Source organism: Dermacentor albipictus, chromosome 3, assembly GCF_038994185.2.
Source record: "Dermacentor albipictus isolate Rhodes 1998 colony chromosome 3, USDA_Dalb.pri_finalv2, whole genome shotgun sequence".
NCBI lineage: Eukaryota > Metazoa > Arthropoda > Arachnida > Ixodida > Ixodidae > Dermacentor > Dermacentor albipictus.
In genome coordinates, this window is record NC_091823.1 from 102,554,531 (window position 1) to 102,573,745 (window position 19,215).

General features: G+C 47.7%; 1 protein-coding gene across 1 annotated transcript in view; it reads left to right on the forward strand.

Moving 5' to 3' along the window:
* LOC135913961 (uncharacterized) overlaps window positions 1-18,949 on the forward strand; it is a 57,102-nt gene extending 38,153 nt beyond the window's left edge. Inside the window, exons 4-5 of the mRNA XM_065446673.2 lie at window positions 10,311-10,380; window positions 15,554-18,949. Coding sequence (XP_065302745.1) covers window positions 10,311-10,379 — 69 coding nt within the window. The 3' untranslated portion in view covers window position 10,380; window positions 15,554-18,949. The remainder of the gene's footprint in view (window positions 1-10,310; window positions 10,381-15,553) is intronic.
* The last annotated feature ends 266 nt before the right edge of the window (window positions 18,950-19,215 follow it).

Below are 19,215 nucleotides of genomic sequence, written 5' to 3' on the forward strand. Positions count from 1 at the left end.
CTTCGCGCTTGGGGAAAAACTGATGTATTTTGTCTGGGACCTCATGGAGACGCTCTACGACTGGCGGCACCCTAAATACTCGCGCGGGACTTTTCTGTAAGGCCGAAACTTCTCACTCGGAAAAGAACGCCGAGAAAGACAGACAGAGGCGGATGAGGCTATTAAGTCACCGAAGCTGCAAGGAACGGAAGCGCCGCTTTGTCTCCGCGGCTGCAGCGTAGCGCGCGCGAGCCTCTTTTGTGCGACTTGCCCAGTGAACTTTCACTGCCAAAACAAAGGAAGGTGTCAAAGGGTGCGCTCCCCCGGAGCGAAACTGTGTGATCACTCGACTCTGCACTGGTGCATTAGATAGGCTACGCCAGTAAAAGAAATAGCGAAAAGGAAGAAAAAAAACCATCCCGGTGTGGCGACACCCGCGGAGTGAGTGGCAGCCAGACAAGGGACACGGCTGAGGTCTTTGCCAACGTCCGCACTTTCTTACACGCGGCTACAGAGAGCTCCTTTTGGCGCCGTCATCCCATTGTGACCCGGGGACAAAAGCGGTCCCTGTCTGCCAGTATTCGCGCTCAACGGCTTCGTCCACTCGACACCTCTGTCCCTGGGGAAAAAGAAAAAGGAAGGAAAAAAGAGAAAGGAAACAACGGACCGTCATGGCGGACCTTTAACCTTTGCCCACAAAGCGTGGCGTCGCGTGTACGTGCGAGCCAGATGGAACCGCGCGTTCCGGGTCGGCGGTGCCGTAGTTTCTCCGCGTTCGGAGTTTCATTCACTTAAGGCGTGCTGCGGCGACGCCGGAACGACGGGCGCACGCACGCTCGAAATGCCCTCGCGTCGCGCGTCGCCAGCTGCCGCAGTGTTCGCAATTAGTCGTCGCTTCGCTCGAGTTTGCTCCGTTAGCAGAGCGTATACATAGACAAAGTTCTGCGCAGCGAATCGGAAGGCAGCTTTCGTAGTCACAGGGGGCACGATGGGCCTTCAAAAAGCCACAATCAACAATTTTCGAGGCGATCGCTTTTGGCGCAAAGCTGTTCACAGACGGTCATTTCTTTTTTTATTATTTACTTTATTTCATACATACTGCTAGCGTCCATAGGGAGGCTGTTGCATCACCTGGTGAAACACATTGTGTCAGTGTATGAATGACAAACAACTACACACTTGGTAATATTGCAGCTAACAACAAAACGTAGTTGAGCAGTAGAGTAAGAGGATGAGACATTCCTGAACCAGTACATAGACAGTAATACAGAATAAGAATACAGAAGCAGAAGAAGATCGAACAACAACAAGTACATCAAAACCAATTCAAAACAAAACGCGTGTCTGTAAGCGATATCATTGCCACCGCGATATATAATGATAGACATATTTTGAAAGCATAAGAGGAAAATTGTCAGTTGAGCAAATTATAGTAAATCTGGGCAATGAATTCCAATATCTGATTGTCTGCGAAGAGAATGGATACCTGAATGTGTCAATGTGGAACCTATATTCACTTATATGTTTAGAATGTATCGGTCTAGTGTTTCGCCATTCGGAGAAAAATACAAATGTTCGGCTGTGTAGTTCGTAGCCTCTATTAAGGGGGGGAAAGTGAAACTTCAGGCGTAAGAATTTAGCACGCTTACGAATTGCTGGGAGGCAAGCTTTGTTAAGGAGCTTAGCTGGGGAATTATTACGGTTGTACTTATAATAAATGAATCTTATCGGTTTTTTCTGTATCGCTTCTGGTATTTTTATGCACTGTTGGTATGAGGGAACCAACAGGCAATGCCGTACTCTAGTACAGGGCGAACGAATTAAGTGTAGGCTAGCATTTTAGTGTCAGTTGAGACAGATTTTAAAGCACGTTTAAGCGAACAAAGGGCTGTAAATGCCTTGGAAGCTATGTCTTACACATGTTTGTCCCATTTCAAATCGGATGATTTAGTAATGCCCAAGTAATTTGCTTGTACCGTAAAAATGGGCCCTTGCTGCCTGTATCTTCGTCTCATACTTGCAGCGATTACCTGTTTCCCTGAGAACCACAGGCACACTATCATCTTTTCGCATAAGTTCGCTCTATGTGTATTTCTTTCCAACACTATATAGCGGTGGTGTTACAGCCGCTTAAATTTGACGATTGCTGATCAACACTCTCCGCGATCGATTAATAGCGGCGGCACTCCTGCGAGGGAATAACAACGGTCGACTCTCCGGCCTTCTTCTCTTGGCTGCCAGAACAATCGCAGTCTATTTTCGGTGCCCTCTCATCTAAGCATCCGTCGGATATACGCGCGACAACGCTCGTCGCTTCCTTCGCACGCGCGGCACTGGGCTCAAAAGTTAACAGGCACGCCTTCGCGCTCGCTTCCGAAGCAGCAAACGCTCCACCTCACCTGTATCGCGGGCGCGGGACACGAGGGGGCGCGCGTGCGCGAGCAGCCCGCCGGAAGTGGCCAATTACGGCCTTCCTGGCGGGAAAAACCTGCCCCCGGCGCGTGCGCTCTTGTTCCCGAGAGGCGGTGGATGCTCCGAGGGCACGATGCACTTCCCCCCTCGGGACGCGTGGTTCCGTTCGCCACGGGCCCAGCGACCCCTCGTGTTGAGCGCCATCGATGTGGATGCATCGCGTCCTGCCCTAATGAAACCCCCCGCCAGGTGCTTCAGGGGGGGGGGGGGGAGAGCCCACTGCGGCCGTCGTTACTTCGGAGACAAATGACTCTGGCATATCGCTTTACTTCGCGTCTGCAGCGGATCGAGGAAAGTTTCTGGTTCGCTTCGTTTCAGCTGTGTAACTCTCAGTGGCAGAGACGTCACCTGTCCTGCGGTCGCAGCACGCGCCTGACGCAGCCCCTAACGCCACTGTGTATGCGTGCCTCTCTATAATGCTCAAGTGTAGTGCCCTATAGTACACGAGTAGGCGTTTCATGGTGATGCTACGCCTGTCAGAAGGATTAACTTCGTTCTGTGTGTCAAGGTGCGAGCACCCCGCCCCCTCTCATCTTCCCAATACACTCGTTGAAGCACTTGCTCTGCTGACCAGGTCACCGCCAAGACTCGCCTTTTAATGATGTGTGATCCTGGAAGTTGCCAGGAAGAGGCACTGTTCTATTTTTATGTTTACTCAGTTTCCATATAGAAAACAAATGGAGCCAGGGAATCAAAGCTTTTCTTCGCTTGAATGGCATCCGGGAACCCTGTTGCAAGCCGAGCAGCGAGCATGGTGAATACATAACAAACCATGTTAAACGTGTATAGTGAACATACTGTATTAATTCGTTGTTATACACAGCATGCGAAGTCTCACATACTGTGAAAGAAACGTCGTTGCATGTATACGCCAAGATCGTGTATTTACCGCGTAACCAGAAAAGCAACAAAAGAGACAAGACAGTACCTTTGCATTCAGGAATGTACATTGAGGAACGTTAGCTTAATGTCCCCAATAGATGACTCCATGTGAAATTCGTTTTCATAGTATATCGCCAATAAAAAATTTCACAGAGAAGACACGCGATAATTGACACATGCACGATATCTGAGTCTTACCCTGTTGTGCAGAGTTCTGTGTTGTTTTATTACAAAAGCAATTATATGGGCACTCCAGGCGCATTTTTGCCGTCGCCGTCGCCGTGATGTTCCGTATAAAGTAGAAAGATGATAACACCGTCGCCGTGCGCCCTACGCTATATGTTCGAGTACGAGGGTAGCTGACGGTCGCGGCTCAATCTCACCCGCGCGAAAGTAAAGAGAGTTGGAGGAAGCGCGCCGGCTTTCGTCGCGTGCGGAGCAACCAACGTTGCGAAGCACCGAAGGGAGGGGGGGGGGTGGCGACGTTCTACTCCGGCTGCAACTGCGTATGTCGCGGCTGCGCGTGGTCTCGCGGTCGTATCTCGAGAGCGATCTGCGTTGAGGGCAGAGTCTGGGTGCGTCGGCGGCTCATAGCTTTGTGAGTGCAGTGTGTTCTCGGCGCTCAGTTTGCTTTCGAGGCGATAAACAATACGAAGGTCACTTTGCTCACTGCTGCTGCAGTGCTTGTTCACGCCAGCGTTTCGAAGCTGGTGTCCGTGGTCGTCGAGTGTCATCTGTTCATTTTGGCTGTGCGCGCTGACACTATGCTCGTTAATTTAGTTAGTGAGCGAAGGTTTACAAGTTGATGCGGCAGATCAAAGTGCTGTACTTACTTCGTATGGATGTCTGCTAACTTTCTATCGCAATCGATGCTTCGCCTTTCTGGCGAAACGGCGACTTTTCTTGTTCGCGCCGTTTCGCTAAAACCAATCCGTACCAACCAGCTAAATTCAGCACATTTGAAATGCACGTGAAAGTTGAAACTGCAGAAGTGGACGAAAAAACTAGAGATAATTCTCGCGCTGTGGAGCTTTGCATGTGACACCTTCATATTGCGACGTATCTTACCCCTCTTATAAATTTCCCTTTCTACTCAGAGTGGCCGCCTCTTTTATTTAAATATGATTTTAAAAAAGCATGACGCCCGTTTCTAATTTTCGCCCATTAACGATGCATGCATGCATGCTCCCAACGACGAGCTAGATAGAGCACAGTGATGGTCACCTGTTTCATAATGGTTGTCGCGTGTAGGCGCATTAAAATCTCTCAAGGAGAAATTGTCTCATGACTTCGCATCCGCGTACTGCATCCGCATTTGTGGACGTTACCTAGCTCGATCGTCAAACTCTGAAGGCAATCCTTAAGGAACTGTGCAGTTCGATTGCCACCCTCTTAAACGGCAGAGAGAGAGAAAGACAGGGAGCTTAGCCAGTGCAAGTACCGGCTCGCTACCCTGTGCTGGAGAAAATGGCAAAGGGAATAAAAGGTCAAAGAAAACAAAAATATTATAAAGATTCACACAATATTTAAAGACGCACAACTCACAAGCCCTTACAAACCTAACCAGGGCCCTTTAGGCCTTGAGTACCGAAACTCTTCTAGACCGGTGTACCAGAACTTTTCCTTCTGTGGAGGGGCGATTGTCCAGTTTTTCGAGCGCGATCACAAGCACTTTTCTTGGCACATTGTAATGGGGACAGTCACAGAGGAGGTGCTTGATCGTCTCCTCGCAGCCGCTGGTCACGCAAGTAGGGCTGTCGGCAGTTCCAATTCGGAAGGCTGATAGGCGTTCGTGAATGTCATACTGAGCCACAGGTGGCACAAAAGTGTTGCTTCCACTCGTGGTAACCCTCGTTAAAGATGGAGTTGCAGACATGGATCCAATGTGTGGAGACGTGCGTGCGTGAATTCACTGCTGTTCCACGGAGTTTGCGTAAGCTAGCGTGCGAGGGAGCTAAGACTTGTGGCTGCATCTGTTCTGGACAACGGTATTAGTATAATACGGGCACCATAGTGGGCCGATCGGGCAGTGTCAACCGCACTGTCATTTCCCCAAAATTCCGCATTCACCTGGTATCCACTTGTAGATGGTGTTGTGCTCTTTGTTTGTTGCGTGACTGTGGAGTAGTCGGATGTCTGCGACTAATTGCTCGTTAGGTCCGTGGTTGAAAGGGGACAGCAGACACTGGGGAGCTGCCTTAACGTTACAAGTTTACAGCATTTTATAATGACGGGTGGTTAATGTGTACGTTTTTTGTACGAAGTGAACGAGGAAGAGGAGAGGCTATGGGTCATGTGCAGGAAGTGGTGAAAATGTTTGGGTTAACTATAGGAATTCAAGAATGGTTATTGATGGACTAAGTTAGATTAAATTATAGGGTTTCACGTGCCACAACCACGATCTGCTTATCCATTAGCCACATCCAACTTGCGCAGTTTGAAGCGCTATCAATAGCTCAATGCGAAACAAAGTCTGGTGCCAAGGCAGGCACGGTCAGGAGTGAGCGCGCGCTGGCATGCGCGCGTCTGGTCTGATCTTAAGTTTCGCGTGCATGGTTCGAGGCTGCTTGAAAATTCATAACTAGCCGAAATCGGCGAGACCCGATGGCTACGATACCTATAAGTAGGGTGGCCAAAGTTTAATTCCTACGCCGGCGTCCGTGGCTGGGCATGAGCTGACGATAGTCCGCTTCTTCTGGAAGTATGTAATTCTTATCGAAATTCTAACACAGATTTTCGCTTACTTCAGCCTTAATAAATATACACAGTAACAGTATACGAAGAAACGGACTGAGCCGAACACACTTCTCGATTGATGTCAGCTTATTGGCCAATAGCAGCCGCGTATGGAAATCTGCTACATCACGAAATAAAGCGTCCAGAAAAGAGGGAGGAGTGGGCGTCTGCTGAAAACAAAGCGTTTGAGAGAAAAGAAACCAGATCTCAAGGCCTGTGGGAATCGATGTTATGCGAAGCAGAGTGCTGGGAGCCTACCAAATTGACAAAACGACCATGAGAGCACTAAGGCGTACGCGGCTCCTTCAAGACCTACATGACCAACATGTCATGCCCTGTCATTTGTGTTCGTCATGCACGCTTGTCATACTATGCCAGTTTTGGTACATAACAATCAAGTTAACGAAACTACCATGAGAGCACCAAGACGTAGGCGTCTGTTTCATGACCTACATGGCACGCATATCATAATAGTAATGTCATGACCTATCGCTTGTGATCGTCATATACTCTTGTCATCTGCATACCATCCGCAAGAGAAAAGCCGCTTACACCGCGTTCTGGTTAAGTATGACGGAGGCTGCGCTTTTAAGTAATCTTGTTATATTGTTTATATAACTGCTGTTTATTTTCCCCTCGTCCTTCCCTCTCCTTGTACTCGAATAGCACGAGTGTCGTATTCGACGCTTGAGTGAGGGTTGAGAATTGTTCGAAAGGATAGTGCAATATAGAGGAAACGGTGTTTTTTTTTTTATTTTAGCAAGACATGGCAGTAAACTTAAATAAGGTTGTGGCGTTTAACGCCGCGGAAATGCACTGGGGGTTATGAGGGTATGACAAGGACCTCCGAATTGATTTTGTCTAAATGAGAAACTTTAAGAATATGCACCCAAACCATAATTACACGAGCATTATTGCATTACACCTCCATCGGTATGGCTCCATCGCCGCGACAGGGGATCGAACCCGCGTGCTCGTGGTCGGTAGCGCAACACCGTAGCCACTGAGCCATGTCGGTGGTAGGACGACATACATGTCGGTGAGTGATAACGATAATAGAGCGAGAAATGAGATAACGCAGTGGACAATTTTCCTTTTTTCACGGCACCCGGTCCAAACTACCGTTCTGGGTAGCCAGATGTAATAACGTGGAGAGTACATTTCCGACGGGATGCGGTTGTACGGATAACGAAAAATTCTGACGGTGTTATTTGATATAGAGAGGCTGCAGCTGCTACAGTGGGCTCGCTTAAATTTGTTATCACGTTTCTTTTTATGTCTATTTTTCTCTGTTTGTTTTACTCGCAGTCTATCGCCACGGTATCGCGTTCTGCGTTTGAGACCCGTACCGAAATCTGGAGTGCAGCCAAACGGCGCCACCGAGGTCTCCAGGACTGCGCGGGCAGCAGCTGCTGCAAGGGTTGCTAAACGTGCTGCAGATGTTCCGCACAAAACAGCAGCCTACATATTAGCGCACACCTGACACGCGCGACATTTCATTTCACTTAGCGGCTACGTGATTAGCAACTCGGGCAGCTTTCTCGCTAAACCAGTGCTACTGACCTTTCAGCACGTATACATTGACGAAGGCACTGATATTCCACCGCTATGACTGAAAGAAAACACAATTAATTGTTGTAGTTACATAGAAAAAGAAAGGTAGATTGGAGATCTCGCGCTCAAATTTTGGGAAGCTGAAGGCGGACGGCTAAATTTATGAGGCAAAGGTGCGACTTACTCGACTGAAGTGCCGGCATATTAAAAAAAAAAAAAAACTTTTGAGTGCTGGATATACCGGCAATCCGTAAGTGTTTAACGTTCGCTGCACACTTGGCTATGAGGGACGCCACAGCGAAAGACTAAGGAATAACTTTATCTTCGTGGGGTTCTTTAACGCTCACCTAAATGCAAATGCGCAAATGTCATTTCTTTTTCCCATTACACCTCCGTCGAAATGCGGACGCTGCGTCAGGAGTCAAGCCCGCGGCCTCGTGCTCAGCATGCAGCTCAACGTCGTAGCCGCTAAGGTTACCATGACGGTTGGCGCACAGCGTTTCAAACACATTCGACAGTTACTAGCTCATTTACATTTTGACGCGCAAATTCGCTGAAAAAGATAAAACAAATTGCAACTTTACCTCGACTTTCTGCTGCCTGTATTTGAATACACTGCTGATGCAGTACACCTGTATGTGTACGTGTACGTGTATGTATACGCGCACGTGTGTGTGTGTGTGTGTGTGTGTGTGTGTGTGTGTGTGTGTGTGTGTGTGTGTGTGTGTGTGTGTGTGTGCGTGCGCGTGCGTGCGCGTGTGTGTGTGTGTGTGCGTGTGTGTGTGTGTGTGTTTGTGTGTGTACGTGTGTGTGTGTACGTGTGTGTGTGTGTGGAGAGAGAAAGAAAAAATTCAATATATAGAATTAGGCTCCGCCTAAAGGGGACAAATGCTCAATCACTCGTCGGTATGCGCTGCGAGGCGAGGCAGCCCCGAGTCGCATTGCACAACCAGCGCGCGATCGCATGCGTTTCACGTCAACCACCGCCACGGCGTCCCATTGTGGTGCCGCCCGCAGGGGAAGCGTCCTCTCGTATTCCAGGTGCGACTGTCGAAGGCGCATTCCGCGAGCGCTCATCTTGCCGTTGGCGCATCGCCTGCGGCACTCACGCCCGCAGCTCCACGCGAAGACGCTCGGCCTTGCCTCCGATATCGCGCGGGGGGAGGGGGGGGGGTGGAGGGGGTCTGAAGCTACGCAATGTGCGTGAGAACAGGCGCACGCTGAGAGAAAGCGAGCCGCAGGGAAGCGATAAAAGAGGAGCGGCTGGCGCGTGAAGGCAACAGGAATGAAAAATAGAGAGCAGTTATACGGCGCTTAGAACCATGGCCGTAGAATGGAGATATTTGCATGCGAAGTCCGCGTAGTTGGTGTGAGCCCGAAAACGCGCAATGGTGCGCTCCTGGAAACGCAGCAGCTTGAAAGAATGGATAAGGGAATGAATAACAAAAATATATTTAGAGGCCGTATAAGGCTGCAGCTTGCAAGCACCTGCGGCCTTGACTGACCGGCTTCAGTAGCACGGTGGAGACACACGCGTGATCTGTCGCCCTTTTGGTGAAGACTTGCTCCTTTTCTTTTTGTTAAGCCAGCCACGCGAGATATACGGTTCGTTACTTGGCGCCCCACTGTAAGCACGCACCGCTTTTCAATTTTTGCCGCCAGCACCCTGCTGTTCACTCCGCACCCTCTCTCTCTCTCCTTATGTTCTCTCTAGCCCTATTCTTACAAGCTTATCTTCACTAACGGTTCGCCTAGCACCACGCCCAGTCTACGTAAGCGAGTGTCGATCGGATCTCGTATTACGAAGTGGAAACCGTGCTGGCTTCGCAGGCGTTCGATTCCTCGTTATACGTGTCCGTGAATCTCCTTATCACTGCGCGGTGATCGGTCATCGAACGCCGCCGACTCGCTTGCCCAAGACGCCGGCAAGCCGTAGCCGCTGTACAACGTTGTGCTCCCGCGTCGCGATCTAGGTTGGGTCACGCGCGCGAGACCTTGTTGGCTTTGCACTGCGCGTTCCCGTGACAGATTGCGGGATTGTGAGCCAGCAGGACGGGAATCGAAACACAGCCGGCGAGAGACAAAAGACGAAATGAAAAGCCCGCGCACACCGGAACGTTGTTGGGCCTTTATGCGGTGTTGCGTGGTCCTTCGGCGATAACGCGAGTTTCCTATTGAAGGCGCGGTGTTACCGGTTGCCCCGAGGGTCTCGTCCTTGGACGAGGCCACGCAGGGAGCGTGCACGAGAAACATTACTCGGCGACCGTTTCGACGCGGCGAGCTTTTGTTATTGAAAAAAACTCGCTTCCTGCCGACTCGTTTGGAGCACTTCGAATGGCAGCTTTCCCTCCTGGCATTCCCGCGTAGCGGCGTGCGTACACTGACGATGCGAGGCACAAGGTCGCTATACACGAGCTCGAGAGAAGGTGAAGATCACTTAACAAAGGGACGCACGCATTTCGAGAGTGTGCGAAAGCGGAGTTTTGCGACGCCAGATAGCTCACGTTCTGTGCATGCGTTCTCGACATTCTGCAGCGCGATAGGAATAAGCGACGTTATCCGACAGGTCGTCGGCCGTGGCAGTTTATTCGTTGTGCTTCCGGTTTGGCAGAGGTTGTGTGCTCGGCACTCGTATGTTGTGTGGAGTTGTTCTAAGCGTGCCTTCTTCTCGCCTTTTCTTTTTGCAGAGCAAACAAAGCAAACATGGCTACGTTGTGGTGGCCCAGTCAACTTCCGAAAATTCGTCACCTGTTTAAGGTAAGGCTATCTCATAGCATAATGGGTGTTTGTGTGTGTGTGTGTGTGAGAGAGAGAGAGAGAGAGGGAGGGAGATAGAATGAACGAGGGATTTAGGTGGATGAATGAATCATGAAATAATGAATAATAATGGATGAATAAGCGAGTTTGTGAATAAGAGATATCAATTAGCGAGTCGGCGGTAAACGTGCAGTTAATTTTTTTTTAACCATGTTATGTTGTTTTTAGTGCCAAAGCCACAACCTGATTATGGGGAACGCCGTAGTTAGGAACTCTCTATAATTTTCGACTACCGTGGGCTTTTTAACGTGCGCCTAAATCTAGGTAAGCCAGTGTCTTTGCATTCAAGGCACCCCAAACCTCATTTCGGGCTTCATGAAAAGGCGCATTTCGTGTATAGCACACGCTGCTGTGTACACCTCAGCCAAATTTTGCAGTCGTGCGTGGAGTTTGACAGTGAAGCACGAAGTTAGCTTTTCTCAAACACCCTCTATTAAAACAGGGACCTTCTCTTTACCCGTTTCGAAGATTCCGGTGATTTGTGTATGTCGTCACTTAGCAGATTTTCACAGACGGCTGCAATTGGGCGATAGCTGACATCAATCGAGAAGGGTGCTTTCATCAGTGCGCTTCTTGTTACTGTTACTGCTTCGTATAATAGTTGGTGTAGTGAACAAAACAGGCTGAAGGGAGCGAAAATCTGCGTTCAGAATTTTCATGAGAATTACCCCCGTCCGGAAGAAGCCGACTATCGCCTACTCACGCTCGTTCGCGCCCGCACATGTAACTTTGGCCACGCTGCTTACCGGTGTTGCAGCTGTCTGGTTTCGCTAATTTATCTCAGTTTTGAACGCACAACTAGGCCTCGTGGAACCCCGTGGAACTTAAGCCTAGACAACACGTACGCGTGCAATCGCCAGCTCGCTCCTGCAGCCGATCCTGGCTGTGGACAAACGCCTCGGCAGATACCGCCACCTATTGAGCTACTGATGGCGCTTCAAAATGCGCAGTTAGTATGTCGCTACTATCTGCCGGTCAAGCTGGTGCAGGACAAAGCCGGTGCGCACCACGTAGCACGGCCAGACTGTATACCACACGAGCGCGTGTGCTCCAGCCCTGTCGTGCACATAGCAAACGTTGCGATATGCTGGAGTTAGCCACTAGCACAATAGTTGTAGTACTAGGTCTTCCTGTAAAATTGTTTTCGTAATAATATTCTCCTGGAAGGCACAATACTCATGTCAAGGCGTTTTTGAGGCTTGAAAAAAAAAAGTGGTTGAGGAAACAATTAAAGGAAATGAAAGGAAAGCGTGCGTTTTTGCAAATGAAGGAATTATGCGTCTTCAAGCGCGGAATTCCTTAATTATGTGAAGCCTTTTAGGACCTTTCTTTTCCCCGGTGTTTCGCGTGTATGCACGGTCAACATCTTGCCTAGTAAAGTGGGTCGGTCTTAGAGATGATGCAATAGCAAACTTAGCTGATCCAACGCCTCCTAGATAGGGGCGGAAAGAAACGGAGTGGACAGGACAAACTCCGCTTTTTCCCACCCGCGTATTTCCGCTCCACAACACCACACGATGCACCAACTTGCTCAACAGCCTACGCCTCCTAGATAACAGGCCTATGTACTCTAATTCATGACGTCCTGCTACTTGGACCGAAATTTCCATTGCCAAACCCGGCGTGACGAAAGCGGTGACGTCAAAATCACCGCGGCTTAATCGGGAGCATCCCCATTAGATTCTATGGCAATCGGACAACGTAGCATGCCGTCACGCATCGAAGTTCACTGTCCTTGTGCTATCTAAAAGGCGTTGGCTGATTCCGGACATGACAGGATTAAGAGTGGGCCGATTCGGGAGACGTGTAATCCGTGGTTGCGGGTGTCACGTGATCGCGCGTGGTGGATATCTCGGCGTCTTGCCGTATTTATCGGGCAGGCACGTAATCGCTATGTTACCAAACGCGTTCCCGAACATGCACAGTGCGTGTAGCATTTATGTAACCGCCTCACGAAAGCTTCGCTTCGTATAGATTCGAAAACGTGCATTGGATTTGCATAATATTCTTTTCCTTCATTACTAAAAAGAAAAACAGCAGAATCAAAATTACAGAGCCAGGGATTAAGCTTCAAGGGGAAAGAGGAACGTTTCATGTCTGAATAATAATTTTATTATTCATAGCTACTTCTTTGGCTATGAATAAAAATGGTGATATGGTGCGGAAGATAAAACGACTTAACAAAAAAATGGCTGTGGCTTAGGTAAGGTTAAGCCCAGGATGCGAAGCATACTAGCCTTTATTTTAGTTGTTGAACCACTGTTTAGCTTGGTGAATTGCTGTTGCTTGGCTATATTTGGTTTGGCTAGACGAAGAAACAACTCATGCGTTACTCTGCTTCGCCTTGGACGCCCCGCATTGGACGCAGTGAGCGTCGAGCAACGCAGCGTTCGGCGCGGCAACGAAATGTGCGCCTGAGCAAGCGACGCACGCCTGAGCCTTAGAAACAGCTCGTTTCTAAGGCAACACCGCATTCACTAGAGGCGCTTTGGTACCGCTTTGAAGCGTCGTACTCGTGGCTCAGTGGTAGCGTCTCCGTCTCACACTCCGGAGACCCTGGTTCGATTCCCACCCAGCCCATCTTGCAAGAGTTGAGCCAAAGCCACTTCTCCTCTGTGGTGACGTCACGGTGTCACGTGGTTTCATGGCGACACCGCCGCGCCTGAGGAGCTGGGTTGAGCCCTCGTAATATATAAAATAATAATAATAAAGCGCTCTGTTGCTCATGCAGCATAGGTAACGAGTCAGAGGGAAAAGGACTGCATAAAAAGTTACATCGTACAGACCCGTTCCTTATTTGTCCTACATGTAATCCTTACTAACTACTGTAGGAGCGCCGCCAAAGGTCCCATTTAGAACTGTCAACCTTTATTTGAGAAAAAAGAAAAAAAGCTGCGCAAAACGTAGCATTTCGCGTTGCGACTGGCCAAACCGGAACCGCTGCTACGCTTCTCACAGTCCACCGCTTAACCCAGACGAGCTATGCGTGGCTGAGTCTAATCTCTTCCGCATCAATCGTTCGCTTTTCTCTCCCGCGTGTTCTCCATTTTCGCCCTTCGACCTAGTTCCGCATGCCACCGATTGGCGGCTCGCTCACATATGTCCGGGTGTACACGCCAAGAACTGGCGCTGCATTTTTGTTCAAACTTTTATTCCATTTCCTACCTCACTCTCTCGTTCTCTCTATGTTCTTTGGATCGGGTGCATCACTGTTGTTACAATTTTTTATGTGTGTATCGACCTCAGAATTCGCCGAAACCGTAGTGGCCCCCAACGCGATAGCTACGTTCCGGAAGAACAGCAGGACCCTACGTGCAGTGTGTGGCCGAGCTGTCTCCCAGACTCCTAAACTTTATGCGATAGCGTGCTTTCTTTTTTTTTTTGTGAGTGTATGGGCCGCTGGAACGATAGCTGGGTGCACTTTGCCTTCAGATCTCGAGAAGAGCAGGTTTTACCCGGATGTCAACTCCGTCTTTTCACGAGTGCTGGCCTGTTTTCTGTCTCTTTGTTAGTCTTCGCCCGAGGTAAACGAAATCATGATGTAAGTACTAATCGTTATCAGATAATGGATGAGTACTCGCATTTCACGTAGTGGACCCGTTGACTCAGGACCAACTGCCTGCGCTGCATCGGTTTCTTTTTTTCTTTGTATATTCTTCTTCTTCTAATTCTTCTTCCTCAATCTGCGTGTAACCTTTTTCCAGTCAGTAGTATTAATACTGGCAAGCAAACACTTTAGTGTATGGGCTCTGTTACCGGTGTCAACGCTGGGCGGATGCCCTTTTTTAATTTTTATTGCTAGCTCTGAAGGCATGAACATTTCCGAAAGAAGAACAGTGTATGCCATTTTGGTACCCTAAGCGGAAAATAAGCTTTGGGAAATAGTGGACACATAGTGGCTGGGGACACGACCAGGCGATTAGTTCGTATACAAGCTGATATCAGTTCTTGATAGAACTATCGTGAGCATTTTGCGAATTCCCCTTTTTTATTTCTTGGAATCAAGGCCTTAATCAGTGCATTTGATTTCGTCGGGGAGTTTTCACGTACGATACAGAGATGCACCGCAAAAATAAAAAGCGAAAATCGCTCTTTTAGATGTCTTTCCGGGCGTTCACGAGTTTCATTCAAGGCTCAGCTACAGCAGATTTTGTCACTCCTTTTTCTTTTTCTAAGTAACGAAATTTGTACGTTTCTCACAGCAGCTTCGCAAAAAAAAGAAGAAAAAGAACTGAAGATGCGCGCGGATGTTTTTCTATTTTCTATGTGCTATGTTTCTTTCTCGAGATAAACAACTCAAGTAATACCTAAAATAACCACTATCTGTAGATCTAATCTCTCTCTACACTATCTAATCTAGCGTACGGGAATTTTTGCTGATGCTTTAATATTTGTGGGGACATGCACTAATTGTAGAGGTGCATGGTAGCTACATGTTCTGACTTCTGCTTTCATGCTACTAAATTGCTTCGTTTCGGACATCAACGCGAAGGAGATACTTTTCGGGGCTTATTCTTTTAACCCTGCTTCAATGTAAAATTTCCATTTATTGTTTTCCCTTGATGACATTGTTTAAGGCAATCAATAAGCTTTCATCATAATTTGGCACATATAATGAAGCCATGTCTGCAATTTATTAAAGCGAATCTTTCCCTGCTAGCACACCACTGTTTCGCGTCCATCGGTCTGCCTGTAACTCTGTATTTTTGCGGTATATCTTTGTCGGTATACTTCGTGTGTTTCAACTAACTAGAACCAAGCCTTTAAAAACAAAGTGCTATACGCAAATCAGACCAGCGGCATATTGTTCGTAGTCGTCTTGAGTTACTCGCACTATTTTTGAAGTGCGACTAGTTAGCTAATGATTCACGCTTAATTTTACTCAATTTTACATGCCTTTTTCGGACATAAGCTGCATTAGCAAATTTCTAGGGTGTGCCCAATACCACCTGATCAATTCGTTCGTACATCGTCAACTTTTGCATGGTTCTTTTTTCGGGGCTTTGAAGGAAGCAATCTAAGTATGAAAAAAAAAAAACCTACGTCATTGTGTGCGTGTGCGTGCATGCGTGCGTGAGTCTTTTACACTGCTGTTCTTTTCCTTTCTTTGCAGTTCGTACAATTCAACACATCGTGCAGCATTCATGGCTACCAGTGAATTCGACAAACTGCATTCAATCTCCAGTGCAACTGGTTGTGTAGCTGGACACGTATACAAGCGTGCGCTGCTAGTGAGTAGCCCGCGGCGAAACCTTCATTCCAAGCTACGTCAGAACGAACTGCTTGCAAGACGCTTGGAACGTGGCGATGCCGTCAAACTGAGTGATCGTGACTGCTTACGATGTTTCGGAAGCCTGTTGACGCCCCACTTTTGTCCCCGCCCATCTCTTCGAAACCTGTGCTGCTCCACATTGACGCATTACGTGAGCGTCCAAGTGAGAAGTCGTCTGGTGATCGACGATCCCGTTAGAACTTTTGAGAGTCTGCTGAGTTCGACGCGTCCCGTTCCCAGCGAGTACGAGCCGGCTGTTCTCAAGTGGTCTCGAGAAAAAACGCCCAACCGCTTGTGTGACTGTGAAGTGCGACGCATACAAAGGAGGAAGACGAAAAAATAGTTAACAGGGACGACATATGCTTCAGATTGTGTTGTGTACGCCAGAGTTGTACGTTTTGCCTTGATGCGAAATCGTCGTCCCCTCGGTGGAGCTCCTCCCCATGCGATATGGGTATTCGAACAGTCGTCACTGTATGACTCACGTTGTTCTTACGTATAAGACTTAGCCGAACTACAGCTCTTGATGTAGCGCAGGACGTGGACCTTCGCCGGTTGCGAGATGCTTGCCTTGAGGGACGATAAACGCAAGACTGTCGGTTGCCACTTAATGAATGTACGCGGCCTGATTGCTGTGAATAGTTGCTTTAATGTCCTAGTATTTCAATTGTATTCGGCGAGCCACCGCGTTTATGTCATTCCATGCAGTGTCGATAGAGCGACGTTACCCATTCTTGTAAAGCTTGGACCACTATCATTTCGTATAGAACCAGGCGGAAAAGCAGGAACGCATGAAGATTCGGAGGCTTTAACTTTATCGTTTAGTATAATATTATCAACACTATTCACCAACAGAAAACAAACATGCTTAAAAGTGTACTCAATTGCATACGTAGGACATACATACTTGTACTTCCGACAGCGTCAGCGTGTCTTGTCGCGAAAATGCTTCCGAAATGCTGGGAAGGGAAGTGAGGTACCTCTAGAAGGATCTAAATTTGGGCGAGTTGGTACTGGCTGAACATCTTGAAGGGGCGGGAACATCCTGTGTGTTCCTGCCTTCTGTCTTCGTCGTTTTTCGCCACCCCTTCAAGAGGTACCTCTAATTTAGTGTTTACTAAGTCGTCCTAATAGGTCGATAATGATGCAGCTAAGAAAGAAATCCTTTTAGGAACACACATCGCGTTATGAATACTACTTCATCACTGCCAGTCTTCACACAGGAACACTGAGCAATTGTTTTATGTGACGTATGTATATATCTAATGTACCATAGCTCTCAGACAGCGTCAAGCTGTCTTGCAACAGAAACTGAATGGTCAAATCTATTGAAGAAAGCGATGATATGTAGAGTTAGGAGTTTTGTAACCTCTGATATTGCCTGTAACACAGCTTAGAATTGGCATCATTCCAGACGCATACATTACGCCATGCATACTATTATGTCACTGACAGGCTCTGTTTTATTGCCGGGTCACGTTTCCAGGCACTGTTTAAGACCTCTAGATAACATCCGCAGGACTACACATCTGCTTCTCTGAGCTATAATCACCTGCTGTGTACAGTACTGAAGGCTGTATGAAGAAGGGGTGACAAGGATGTTGCCTGAATAATCTGCTTGTGTGGCGAAGTCACCGTTTCTTCTTTTTTTTCTTTGATTTGTGATGCGAAGCACCTGGGGTTCCACGTGCTCATCGAAAGTGGCGAAGGTGTTTCTCTTTTTTTTTTCAAGCAGAGTGAACATCCTCGCCAGCTGCTCTATGAAGCTGGCACGCTGAAGGCGTGAGCCATGCAAGCACATTATACACGGGACCCAGCGTCCGAGCTTATTACGTTATGTTACACGTTCGTTCATTGAAGGAAATATACATTACCTATGCTGTTGCGAAATCTTTATGCGTGTTTATTATTCTTTATGTGCGTACGTAGTGTCAGCATACACGCAAGCGCTATGTCCCTGGAACGAGTGTCGTTACCTACTACGCACAAACACCATTCGCGTATGTTGTGCAGGAACCTCTTTCTGTCTTTTTTTTAATGGTCACCCGTATTTTGTGTATGCCTTACAAGTTGTAGGTGTGACAAACGATCTCAAATCCCAATCCAAGAAGTGCATTTTGTTCTTTGATCACGACCACATAGACATTGCTTTTTTTGTTGTTTACTTTCTGCCAGATCATAAAGATTCTACCGCTTTTCACGTAATCTCACCCTGTGGTGAGATGGTCTGACTAGAACAAGGGGAAAGTGCTGGCCGTGTCACCTAAAAACAAACGACGCTTCATTGGCCTTATGTTTGCGATAAGTGGATTTGTGAAATAGTGAGCTGTCACGTGAACGGCTAAGTTTTTCCCACAGTATAAATAACGCTATCTAGCTTATGTGAGCTCAGATTGCATCGGTACAGTTAGAAATGATTGCTGATGATGTGGACTGCACCAATGAAATAACATTCATATATATTAACAGCATTGAGGAACTCCGAAGTCAGGTATACGTTACAGCCTATACTGGGTGCCCTGGCTAATGTTACCACAGCTTTCAAAAAATACAAATTGGATCCCCGCACGCGGGCGCAACCGATACATTGTTGCGCACCGTCACCTTCAGATACTTACTGCACTCCTTTTATTCTATGAGATTCGTTAACTATCTCGGATTACTTAACCGACCTAATGATTTAAATTGTTCGCGTACGTTAATATTGTTCGGGCTATGTTACATTTTATACGGTCTTTCTTTTGACGCATTGAATAGGAAGAGCCGGATAAACTGACGTGAATCTTGGGTAGTTATTAAATTATATTATGTAGAAAACCACCCTCAGCTGTGCAAACTAGCGGAAAAAGACGCTGCACTAGATTGCTCACTGCAGATTGTGTCGGCATCTTTCAAATTCTTAAGCATACTTCAACTGTTACACGCTGTGCGTAGAAGGAGTTGCCTTCGATATCACCTCTTCGCGACATTGTGGTTCAGTACCAAATCAAGTATGCCCTTTCAGCTCTGTCATGCCTATTCTATGCAGGCTGCTTAAACATTGAGTCGGGGCATACAATACTTTCACGCATCTGCAGAGTCCACGATGAGACCTCGACTATGCCGCTGAATTACGGGATGAATGGGAGGAGAGATTGCAAACTCTAAGTCAGCTGTACACGACGCGAGTGCCGAGTACAAAGCTTTTGCGCCCGTATATTATGTATTTTTCTCTCATAGTAAAGTTCTTTACCGTGCTGTGTATTTGTGCTTACTCATGTGATGTGCAGTGTGTGTCCATTTTTATGCAGGGTGTTTCACGTAACTTCTGCCAAGGATTTATAAAAAGTGCTTAGCCGCAGCTGAATGAAACCAAAGGCATAGGGTTCGCCGTATGTGGCGCTCCTTAGAGTATTCTTTTTTTATATTGAGCTTAATCAGTTATTAACTGCGATTAATTATGCAAAATTTTGAATATTCACTTAGGGCCAAGCGCGTTTCGGTGAGTTGTAGAAGGGGTTCAG